Source organism: Limulus polyphemus, unplaced genomic scaffold (assembly GCF_000517525.1).
Source record: "Limulus polyphemus unplaced genomic scaffold, Limulus_polyphemus-2.1.2 Scaffold1689, whole genome shotgun sequence".
In the NCBI taxonomy this organism is placed as follows: Eukaryota; Metazoa; Arthropoda; class Merostomata; order Xiphosura; family Limulidae; genus Limulus; species Limulus polyphemus.
In genome coordinates this window covers 241,580-254,915 of record NW_013667299.1, presented here as the reverse complement: position 1 = coordinate 254,915, position 13,336 = coordinate 241,580, and the positions used below count along the sequence as shown (strand labels likewise).

The 13,336-nt window shown below is 31.1% G+C and overlaps 1 protein-coding gene across 3 annotated transcripts in view; it reads left to right on the top strand.

Moving 5' to 3' along the window:
- The window catches only part of LOC106464566 (dual specificity mitogen-activated protein kinase kinase 6-like), a 54,341-nt gene that overhangs the window by 9,016 nt on the left and 31,989 nt on the right, over positions 1-13,336 (top strand). For 2 of the 3 annotated variants that reach the window (XR_002611772.1, XM_013924717.2), the window contains exons 3-5: positions 2,935-2,992; positions 8,009-8,174; positions 11,767-11,886. Coding sequence is in view for 2 of the 3 variants with exons in the window: in XM_013924717.2 (XP_013780171.1) it covers positions 2,935-2,992; positions 8,009-8,174; positions 11,767-11,886 (344 nt within the window). In the remaining variant the exon portion in view is untranslated. The remainder of the gene's footprint in view (positions 1-2,934; positions 2,993-8,008; positions 8,175-11,766; positions 11,887-13,336) is intronic. The other variant, XM_022392302.1, reaches the window with a different exon arrangement.

Genomic DNA, 13,336 nt, shown 5'->3' with positions numbered 1-13,336 from the left:
TTTGCTGAACCACGTTTCTATTAAAGTAACTGGTTCTGATTCAACTTTGCTGAACTATGTTTCTATTAAAAAATACTGGTTTTGACTGAACTTCGCTGAACCATGTTTCTATTAAAGAAACTGGTTCTGACTCAACTTCGTTAAACCACGTTTCTATTAAAGTAACTGGTTCTGACTGAACTTTGCTGAACCACGTTTCTATTCAAGTAACTGGTTCTGACTCAACTTTGCTGAACCACGTTTCTATTAAAGAAACTGGTTCTGATTCAACTTCGCTGAACTATGTTTCTAATAAAGTAACTGGTTGTGACTCAACTTCTCTGAACCACATTTCTATTAAAGTAACTGGTTCTGACTCAACTTCTCTGAACCACATTTCTATTAAAGTAACTGGTTCTGACTCAACTTCTCTGAACCATGTTTCTATTAAAATAATTGGTTCTGACTCAACTTCTCTGAACCACGTTTCTAGTAAAGTAACTGGTTCTGACTCAGTTTTGCTGAACCACATTTCTGTTAAAGTAACTGGTTCTGACTCAATTTTGCTGAACCACGTTTCTAGTAAAGTAACTGGTTCTGACTCAATTTTGCTGAACCACATTTCTGTTAAAGTAACTGGTTCTGACTCAATTTTGCTGAACCACATTTCTATTAAAGTAACTGGTTCTGACTCAGTTTTGCTGCACCATGTTTATATTAAAGTAATTGTTTCTCACTTTGAATCAGTGGTCAGGGAGGAACTTACCTCACATGTGAAGGTATTAGAACTATTACTACTCTTTCAATCAACCCCCACTGATGCACAGTGAGGATTGCAGGGATTTTATAGTTAGCAGCATATGTTCCAAGAGCAAGCTTCTGCTCCAAAAAATGCTTTGCAGCGTGTAGTAAGTACTCTTCCATCTATGTATATTCTGCCTTAACTCTTAGAAAGCATTTGGAGCCCAGCCTGTACCAATTGCAGATGAGTGTTTAAAGTTTCCAACAATTTTTTGCTTGGTATGTTGGACATGCTGTACTGTGGTAACACATCTTCAATCACAGTGAGTTGGAGTGTATGTGGTATACAAGGCATGGTTGCTAAATTGAAGTCTGACACTAATATTATTGTATATTAACTGTAATGAAACGTAACTATTTAAATGTATCATAAAAATGACACTAATATCATTTTTAATCACAAGAACTTTTACACTTGGAAGTTTCCATGTTGTAAACAGTTTGACAAAGGTTTTTGAGAACTGCTGAATTTGTGAACTTGTACCTTCTGTTGGGCAGTGAGTAACAAGGCTCCAGACATTTGATGAGATGGCAGAATCCAGTATTTTCTACAAAAAAAAATGGTTCTCAGAGCTATAAATTCTGTTAAACAGACAATAATTAATTTTGCTCAGGAATCTTCACAATCTAATTTCTCTGAATATTTTAGTGCTTGGAACAATGATAGCTTTTTTGATGGGTTCTTTTTTCTTTGGTACTGCTTTTTTCCTTTTCTTAGCCATCTTTAGCAAACATTGTATTCAGTGATGTGATGTATCTTGAGGTTGTGTATTAAATGTGTAGTGTAGAAATCTTTCCTGGTGTTGCTTAAAAGTGAAAATTTTGCAGTACATAGACTGTAGACCTAAAAATTTGTTATTAAAACAAATTAATTATATGATTATTTATTTTTTACACATTCATCTTAAGTTATCTATTGCAGCTTGAAATTGGAGGTGGTGTAAAAAAAAAACATTTTAGGTTTTTTGCCTTCCACAATTTTTAGGCCTATTGATTTTCTACTATTTCACCAGTTAAACTAACTTTTCAAGTATTATACTGCAGTATGAGATTTCACAAGATTCAATCAACTTAGGAGATACAAGTTAGCCATAAATCCATATGTTAAACCAATGATGTAAATATTCTTTGTATTAAAAGTATGATAATATATGTATTAAACATTTCTATCAACACTGGTAATAAAAGAAGACAGTCAAATATATTTATGTATGCATCACATATATATACAATAATTTTGTAACTTAATATATCAAGCAAAGAGTGTAAATAATCAAAGTTAATAAATATAGATTTCAACAAACTAATTAATTTAGTTAATTAATTCAACTAATTAAAGTAATTCTATAGAAAAAATAGAGTGAACCTCACAGAATAAACTTGTTTGATGGATTACCATAAATATTGGCAATTGGAAGGTATTGCCCTGAACAGTATAATGTTTTGAATATATTGCCAAAAATAATGATTATAGATAACTTACTACTTAATGTGCTATTTAAATGTATCATAAAAATGACACTAATATTATTGTATATTAACTGTAATGAAATGTAACTATTTAAATGTATCATAAAAATGACACTAATATTATTGTATATTAACTAATGAAACGTAACTATTTAAATGTATCATAAAAATGACACTAATATTATTGTATATTAACTGTAATGAAACGTAACTATTTAAATGTATCATAAAAATGTCACTAATATCATTGTATATTAACTGTAATGAAACGTAACTATTTAAATGTATTATAAAAATGACACTAATATTATTGTATATTAACTGTAATGAAATACAAACCTCACTTTGGAAAATTGCTGAGTAAACAAAGTTGCTTTGAAAATTAAATTTTAAAATGAAGGGGGGGGGGCAAGGATCATTCTTTCTTATCTGACCAATGGTTTATGAAGCATATTCATTATTGTAATTGTGTGAAGGTCTTGAAGAACAGCAGAGATATAGTAAAAAATTTGCTAGTATAGAAATGATTATTTTTGAGTTTTATTTCTTTTTTCTTTAATAATTTAATGCTTTCAAATTACATAATCTTTAATCTTCAAATGTAGAAGCATAAAATATTTGGGAGAAATTATTGGTCAGGAAAGTATATGATGTTGTTTAATTAAGAAGTTCTTTGTTTGACAGGAAGAAGGAAACTCTCCAAATTAGTGATAAACACAGAAGAAGGAAATATCCCTTCTGTGTAAGTTCCTACCATATCATTATTAATGTAGTGTATTTCTGAGTATTTGTTGTGAAAATTTGAAGAATATGATGATAGTACGATGATAATAACTCCATGCACTACACACCATAAAGGTGTGTAGTGCATGGAGTTATTATCATTGTACTATTTGTTACCATTCTGGACATTTTAAAGATTTTGCATGTGAAATATGAAAATTTTCTGATGCATACACATTTTGTTTGTATTGACTCCATTGTTCAGATATTGATGTCAAAGAGTTACATTTTTTCTATGTATTTCCAGGAGATGCTACTTGAATACTTTACAATATTGGCTTTTTTTTGTCACTCATGCCAGTCCTTTATTATTAAAAGTACCAGAAGGCTGTCCTCTTCCTATGGAGTAGACATACTGTTAAAAATAATGTTTTTATTTAAAGTTCTTGTATATAAGCCTTTCTGTGTTTATTAATTATCACCTATTTTAGACTAATTTATGAATATTATCTAATAGCAGATGAAAAAAACCTTAAGTCCAGTGTTGCCACTTGCACTTAGATATCTTGTATATTTAGAGGAACATGAATAATTGTAAACTGAATTAACTACAAAGTATTGGAATGTTTTTATTCTTTGAAGATCTTGGTGTAAACGAGATAATATTAATTGAGTATGGAAATGATATTCAAAAAATTAATCCTATGTGTGTGGCAGGGGTCAAAATATGAATTTCATGACCTTTTTACAGAGTTACATTGAAACTTTAATTAAATAACTGTTATTAATGTATTTCAGTAATTATGGCATAAAAATGTAGTTTATGTTTCAGAGTTTTGTTATTGAAGTTTTAATTTTGTAATTTTAAAAGAATATGTTGTTACATATCTGCTCGTTTGTTAATTTCCGGTATAAATTCTCTCCGAAGAACTTCAGTGATACAAGTCCTTTCTTAAATAAAACTAGTTTATTCTTTCTCGATACAATTTTGTTATACATAGAATTTCCATAGTCACTTTAACTTAACTACTTTTATAAAACACGCTATAATTCACAGTGATTCACACACTTTACTTAAGGTGCCTACTGTTCACTTGACTCGGTTATCTCTATCTTCAGTCTATCTGCCTATATCGCTGGCTTTCTTGGCTAGGCTTATATACTAAAAAAGAGGGCGTCTAGCAAACACTAAGACATTCGCAGGGTTCCCCGATAATTCTAGAAACTCCAGCGTGCATGCGACTTCCGCTGTCATAACAATATTTAGATAAATTATCAATCTGCACCTCTAAAAGTCACATGACTTGGCAGCACTGTGATTTCTAATTTACAGATTTTGTCTCTTCCAACACAAGGACTTCAGGTTGTTCAACCAATGACAAATATGTGTTACAGATATTGAATAGTCAAAATATAAAATTTCAACCTTTTGATTTACTTGTTCAACCCACATTGAAATGCTCCTCATATACCCTCTGTTTTTCAAGAAATGTCTGTCATTACTATTGGACATGTTTATAACCAGTAGCAAGAGCTATTTATATATTAATTAAATCATATGATTGTCTGTTTTGTAAAATCTGACAATATGTGGTCAGAACTCATTGGGTTTGGACAGAAGAAATTCCTTTGAGAAGTAATGAAATTTTTTTAACCTATTTTTATGAAAGATAGAAACCCAGGTAAATTATAGTAGTTTTTGGACATTCTGAAATAGTGTTTGACTTGCTTGTTGTATTCTGAAGTGGATATTTGAAAGTTACATGAATTATTTTTGGATAACCAACATAGTGTGAAAGTCAATTTTACTGAAGTATGTTTTTGAGTACAAATAAGTCCATAAAGCAGTAGTAAATTTCTTGTTTTTTATTTCTTGTTATATGTTTCTTAACAAAAATCACTAAAATGTAAAAATTATAATCTTATGAGGTTATATAAGAAAACTTAAAAAAATTCATTTTGTATCATTTTGCACTTAGACTAGTCAGAATTAGACTCGCTCAGTAAATTCACAGAAAAATCTTTAGTTAAAATGCTTCATAAAAATTGGATTTTTTTTGTGTACAATGTACTTCTAATGTTTGCTAAGCCTGCCAAATTTCACGAAGATGCACTTGATCAATAAGGAATTGTAGTAAATGTTACTATACATAGGACCAATGCTGTTCACACAGGGCTAAATATGAACAGTTACAGCTAAATATTATGGGTGATTCATTGATTACAACAAAATAATTAACCACAATTATCAGTATTATAGTCTTTGTTACGTATTTGCTTGTTTGCTAATTTCTCGTAAAAATTATTTCAGAGAAACTTCAGTGATACAAGTCCTTTCTTAATTAAAACTAGTTTATTCTTTCTCGTTACAAACTTTGTAATATACTTAATTTCCACAGTCACTTTAACTTCAGCACACGCTATAATTCACAACGATTCACGCACTTTACTTACGGTCAGTACCGCTTACTTGACTCAATTATCTGTCTCTATCTCTCTATCTGCAAATTGTTTCTCTGCTTTATTTGCCGGGCTTAAAATATACTAAAATAGAGGGCGCCTAGAAAAACTAGACTTGCCAGAAAAAGTCATGATCCTTCTAGAAACACATGTCGTAACACTGCTTTCTGCTCCTCTGTCCATCCATTCATTTTTGCCAGTAGCTCAAATTGTGCTCTATATTCTTCCCATGGTGCCTTCCCATCGAATTCCTGTGTCTTCCTTTGTACTAGATCACCCCTATTGCTGACACTTGTGTCTGGAATGTGACTTCTGACAGGACTGAAGATGTCTGCATTAGTGTTTAGCTGTGGGGTCTGGAAGGGGCTTCCTATTGTCAGAGGCTGAATAGGTCGATAGCTAATATATCCTCCTTGTGTAAAAGACATTAAATCATCTCTAAATGTATTTAATTCATTTTGAAATTTATTAATGTTTTCCATTTGTACTTCTTGCCACTGTTGTTGACTTTCCTGTAGTTGCTGCTGACTTTCCTGCAACTGTTGGAGACTGTCTTCCTGTTTCCTTTCTTGTTCCAGTTGCCACTGCTATAATCTCTCTTCTTGTTTATTTTTTTCTCCTCCAACCACTGCTGTGGTCTCTCTTCTTGTTTCTTTTCTCATTTTTCTCGTTTCTTTTCTTTTTCATGCAACAACTGCTGTAATCTCTCTTCTTGATTCTTATCTCATTCTTCTTGTTTCTTTTTTTCTTCCTCCAACAACTGCTGTAATCTCTCTCTTCTTGTTTCTTTTCTTTCTCCTCCAACCACTGCTGTAGCCTTTCTTCTTGTTTCTTTTCTTTCTCCTCCAACCACTGCTGTAGTCTCTCTTCTTGTTTATTTTCTTTTTCCTCCATCAAATGCTGTAATCTCTCCTCTTGTTTCTTTTCTTGTTTTTCTTGTTTCATTTGCTGTTCTTGTATTGCTGCCATCAAATCTACTAAGCTGTAGTTTGATTTGCCACCTCTTTTTTTTTTCCCATCCCCCTCTCTGACACCAGTTTGTTAAGTATCTGCTTGTTTGTTAATTTCCCGTAAAAATTCTTTCCGAGAAACTTCAGCAATACAAGTTCATTCTTAATTAAAACTAGTTTATTCTTTCTCGTTACAAACTTTGTAATATACTTAATTTCCACAGTTACTTTAACTTAAACATATGCTATAATTCACAATGGTTCACAAACTTTACTTATGGTTACTACTGCTCACTTGACTCGATTATTTGTCTCTATATCTATATATACTAAAATAGAGAGCACCTAGAAAAGACTAGACTTGCCAGAAAAAGTCATGATCCTTCTAGAAACTCATGACGTGTTACCAGCGTCACGTGACTTCCACTGTCGTAACATCTTCATAAATTGCTTTATTCTAAGGAAATGTTACTGGTTCCCAACGCTATATCAGAGTGATATCAGTCCATTATTTTTAACAGCATTGTTGGTTAATTAAACATATCTAATAAATGTAATAGTAAATAAACAACAATACAAAACAGAGTAGTAAAAACTGTTTGATTAGAACGTAAATATACACCTTCGACTATAACAAAGTAACAAGAGTGATATCAGTCAATTATTTTTAACAGCATTGTTGATTAATTAAACGTATCTAATAAATGTAATAGTAAATAAACAACAATACAGAACAGAGGAGTACAAACTGTTTGATTAGAATATTTATAATATGTAGTATTAATTAATGATACTTTCATTAACAGTATTGATCAGAATATTTATATCATCTAGTATTGGTTAATGATAATTTCATCAACAGTATTGGTTAGAATATTTATAATATCTAGTATTGGTTAATGACACTTTCATTAACAGTATTTGTTATCATAGAGAATGTTTTTTTATATATGGCTTTAGGACTAACATAAATTTCGAAACTTGCCACAACATCATGAGATAGTAGTCAGCTTACGAGTGAAAATGCCGCTAACAACAAGGGTATTCATATGATGAAATGATGCATTCTAATCTTCACAAGGAAGAAAATTGTGTTTATTTAGCTATACTCACGAAGTATGTAGCTCGATCTGATCAGAAGTTAATATGACGTTACATAATCAGACAGCTTAGAACAGTGGGTGTGCCCTCATACTTGGAGTGTTGTAATGAGTTTCTTTATGTATGGTTCTTATATGCTGCATGCTTTGCAGTAGGCATGTGTGACATAGCTTATATAGTGTTATAGCTTTCATGGTGGCATTTTTGTATAGTGCTCTTTACTCTTGATATTTACCAACTGGCACCATTGAGTTTTTTATTGTAAGTTTAGCTTACAACAGGTAATCTGTTGAAGCATTCCACTTTAAAATAAAATATGAAACATCACTATGGTAAAATATATATTACCAAATGTTGCAATGGTAAAATATATATTACCAAGTGTTGCAATGGTAAAATATATATTACCAATTATTACAATGTGAAAATCATTGTGCTCAGTGGTTACTGACATTTAAATAAGGTTTAAGGCATGTTATAAAGATAAAAGTGGTTAAAGTTTATACCAAATTTTTTTCATGAAGCACCCCTCCAAGGAATCTGGATAAACGAACAACAGTCACAATTGACGATCAAGTAGTTGAAGTAGAAGCAGATGATTTGGAAACTTTGTGTACATTGGGTAGAGGTGCGTACGGTGTTGTAGAGAAGATGCTGCACAGACCAAGTGGAACAGTAATGGCAGTAAAGGTGTGTGTTTTATTCAGATGTTACATGTCCTGTAGTTAATTATTTATATTGTGACTCACGTGTTTGAAGTACCATGTAAAGAAAGAAAGTTCTTTGTTCTGTTGAAAAACTTCAGATGAACAAGAATTAATTGTTTATATATGTTGAAATAAAAGTAAAAGTATTAAAGTATATCTAGAACTCTGTACAGTAGAACACACATACACAATAACAAAGAGTGTAGTTAAACTGAAATAAAGTGTATCAAATTCCATAGTGAATGCAACAAAAAACTAATTTTTCTTTTTGTTTTTACAAAACTACCCATAGTTGTTGTTTACTGTGAAGATTAGATATCTACAAACACACACACACAATATTGGAAACAATTATTGAAATAATGAGGGCAAAGGGTATGAAATGAACACCACCAAAGTAAAGTCACATGTTGATAAGTGACTCTGTGATTGGTTGTCATCCTACCAATTATAAAGTGCCACATGAGTATAACTCCTATAAAAGTACAGGCAGTCATATTACTCCCAGTAATAGAGTTGGGTGATTACATTGGCTCAGGTCACTTAAAATAATTGGTTAATCGAAATTGCAATACATCTTTTAATGTTTCAAAAATAATTACTCGGAAATTAGTGCTTCTGATTATTGTTGTTTTCTCTTATTTCAACTGTCCAATTATCCAATATATCGAGCTAAGTTTGTCTGTCTGCTTGCACCTTTCAGCCATCTGTTCCTTATATGTTTGATTAATCAGCACCAGACTTGACACAGTGATACAGGATGACATGAGGAAGGTCATGGAGGGGGGGGGGGGGTTGGACTCCACTTCTAATTCTTGAAAACAATGTCTTTCTTTTCAGTATTGTACCTTTACATATTTTTATTGCACTTTTAATGTTTATTATGTTAAGAAAAAAAATAGATGCACAATTACCTGTCCTTTGTTACAAAGTTTTTATTTCATCTATCCAATGAACGAGTACTCCAGCTAGTATGAAATATTTGTATTCTGATTACTGATTATTATTTTTGTTTAATTCAAGGCTTTATCAATTAGTGTCATACTCATGAAAATAATCAACTAATCAAAATTGGTGGTTCTGATTATTACTAGAGTGTTGTTTTATCTGTGATTTTATGCCATTAATAAATTTACCATTTGGTTGTTATTACTCATTATTTCTTATTCCTGTTTGTTTATCGAGTTTGTTTCCATAGTTATTTTCATTACCGTGTATATGTTACATTTACAGTTTAAAGTACATTCTAGTTTTGTATTCTGGTATTTAGGTATCTCAAATGACTAAGGAAATAAAATTTTACTATCTTTCAAGTGTTAATTCTGATATTTTTACTTGCTTCAGTTGAAGAAATGAGGCTATCAATATAAGGGTGTTATTATTGCTGTTGTTACTTACTCAAACATCTTGTTATAAATAGCATAAAGATAAAAGTTACCCTTCCATCCATTAAAACATTGAGTTTAGTATTTTCATCCCTCTGGATCTATCCAACAAACATGTGAATTAATCTAAGTTAGTTGTACACGCTGTACTTTTAGAGAAACCACTCCATAAGTTTATAACCAAAATAAAAGTAGTTTTGCTGAAGAATAATTCAAGATCAAAGCTTCTAAACCTTACACTTATTGCTGTTAACATTTGATTTCATATTAAAATTTAGTTTAGCTGGAAATGTGATGATATTAGTTCATGGCTGTTAACTTCTGGGCCTGGCTCTTTTGTGCATGTCACGATAGTATTGTACACTCAAAATTTAATGAAACAGCTTTATCCTCAATATATGCTAATAAACTTGGCTTGAAAACATAGTTTATATTTCAGATTTGTATATTATCCTATTCTTAACTTGCTAATTTCAAAAAGAAATATTACAAAAATTATCAGTTTTCTTTTTTCTGTGTTACTTGTTACAAATAATCTCTGATTTCTACCTTCATTATTTCTAACATCAAAAATACACTGTTCCAGTTTCCAGCTAATCAGAAACAAACTATACATAATTACAAGCAAGTATCTAAAATTCTTTTGAGATATCCATAACATTGTCAAACCCACCATAGAAGACTCTGCCCTTTCTCTGACTTTACATGTTCATAACCAATAGAAAAGCAGGTTATCCTCTTCGTAGATCTTAGAAGTCACTCTTTAGTTTTCTCAGTGTAAACTGATTGTCTGAATGCTAAAGGAATTTTAACCTATTTATATCTTACAGATAGTGGTTTTTGGATGTTTTATTCTAATGACTGGTATGTTGTGTTCTAAAATGTATATTTGAAAGATACATGAATTATTTTTTGGAACCCAAGCTTGTGGGACTGAACGAGGCTTCCGATAGAATATCTTCAGTTTTTACAACTGCAAACAAGTTTGGGTACATATTAAGTACTATGAATCCTTGTTTTTATATCAGTTATTGTTATTTGTTGTTTTAACAAAGTAACTAACATTTAAAGATTAAAACTTCTTGGGTTATCTTAAAACCACAGTAAAATAAAATGTCTAAACTTTCACGAACTTGTCCATATCTAACGTGACACTTTACAATCATGTGTTGTGTATGGTAGCTCTATGGGAAACAGCTAATGGGCCCTGCTGTGTTATATTGGATTAACAATTATAAAAGTAAAGTAATAAAATTAAAAGGAAATAGATGTGTTGTAAGTAATCTAGAATAATACTTCAGCCAATGCTGAGAAAAAATGGTATTATTCATTTTATTTCACATTTTTTCAACTTTTTGATATTTATTTAGGAGGTTCTAGAGTTTATACAAATGAAATGTGAAAACTTTAACATGATAAGTATTCTTAATATGAAATACTCCTTTCAATCGGACTGACTGAGTAAAGGCTTTGGAAATTCACAGACAAATGTTTAGTAAAAAATTGTATTAAAAAACAAGTTTTTTGTGTACTACAGATTGGTAATGTTTACTAATAAGTAATCAGTTTTCGTGAAGACATTGATAGTAAATTCAGAATATAGTAAGCACAATTTTATATATAGTGTTACAGATACACAGTTGGTCAGTTTGACTGAGCCATTGAACAGATGGTTGATATGTATAAAGCTTGTATTTATCTGTTTATATCAGGATGAAAGGAGATGATGTTAATAGCTTGGTATAACAATTATAACTATACACACTTAAATTCCAGGTTCTCTTTACTGTTTATGGCATCATTTCTTCATATTTGTTGAAACATCATGAGATGCCACCTCTCCCAGATGTTCATTAAGCTGAATAACGAATCACAGGTCAGATGGCAGTTCCTCAGATTTGCATAAAAAAAAGAGAACTGGTGAAGTGTTTGGCCTTATTTCAAAAAAGTGGTTTTCATTGTTACAGTTATAAATTCCTGTTATCTTTTGCAGTGTTCAGTGTATATAATTTGAATTGGGGCAACTAACTTTTCCCTCGTCTGGTATACATTAGAAGAGTAGCTACCTGGTAGTGTCATCATCCATAGATATTATAGTTCTTTATAACAGGTTAAGAGTCAACAAAATATGAGATGAATGTTTTAAATACTTGAATGATTTACAAGTGTTCTCTTTTCGACATGCCACAGAGGATTACTGCAACTTTCAGTAGTTCGGAAGAGAAGCGACTTCTGAGGGAATTGGATATCTCTATGAGAAGTGGTGATTGTGATTTTACCGTACAATTCTATGGAGCTCTCTTTAGAGAGGTAAAAAGCTTCTCTACCTTTTTGAAAATGTAATTCTAAATTATTAGTTGCCAGTTTCTACATGTCTATATAGTAGAGTTGTTCATAGTTAAAATTAATGTAAGGTGATGTAAATAATGGTTCAATAATTTATCAAAACAAATATATTATTTTGTTTTGTGACACTGAATACTCCTGGTTAGCTGTAATAATGACTGGGTTAATGTTTAGTAGGTAGCTTGTTTTGGTGAGAAGTTAAAAATAATTAGATCCTTTTATTATATCATAAGTTTGCTAAATTAGCAAAGTTAGCAAACCCTCATACAGGGCTCATTGGATTTCTAAAATCATTTAATTTTCTCTTAATAAGGGGGGACACACTCAGATTTCAAAATTTTAGTTTCACAATACTTTAAAAGATGTGTGAGATAAAAAAACAAGTACATAGAAATTCAAAACATACCCTAATCTAAGCACTTTTAGAAGCTAGAATTTACATTTACACATTTATTTCTCAAACAACTATGCTTTTCTCATGGTCAATGAGATATAAGGTGTTCAAGGGTGTTGTATTACCTAAAAAAACTTTATTTGTTGGTAGATGGAAAGCCAACTGCATATGTTGTTTATGGAGAAGTTTTGTTATAATTTTTAAATTCTGAGATAAAATTTATGTTCAAGTTATTACTTTGAAATATATGATTGCTGTTAGACTTGCGTTGTTTTAATTAAGTTTAAACATATGCCATCAGTTGACGTGTATTTCAGCATGTATACTATATTTGCCGTATCGAGTGCTGATGAAGCCTTTAGCCCAGTACTAGGGTTCATCAGATTGGCTGGGATACAACAGACTAAGTAGTGGTTGACATTATAAGTTTCTCTCATATTTTGAAGTTCAAGAAAGACCAAAAACTAAATAAAAAATGTTTATCTGTCAGTTGAACAATGGGAGATATTTCCTGTAGCACAACATTCATATTTCAAAATACAAGTAGAAAATAGTTTCAGAATTGTGATTTGCTTGGAACTTTTAAAAATATTTTAATGAGTAAAAGAGGAACATGCCAGCTTTATGGCTTACTTTATAATTAGAGATTAAACTCAGGGTTGGCAAGTTAGTCAGTTGACCAGTTAAATGACCACTTATTTTTTAACTGGTCAAATACAATCACATAATCTAAAACCTGTATTAAATATTATAAATACCCACATATTACCCAAGCTTTTTTATTAATTTTGAGGTCACACAATTCCGTTAGAATGATACCCCTTACTGATGAACTTCCTAATGACTGAGCATTCAGTCCAAACAGTAGAAAAACTATAGTTATTGTATCAGAGCTTGATATTGATTACCTTTTTGTTTTGAATATTCATTCAATATTAATGATTCACTACCCACTGAAACACTAACAGGTGAATTATGTTATACTATTGTTACGCCTCTGGTTGTTTGTTAATTTCCCGT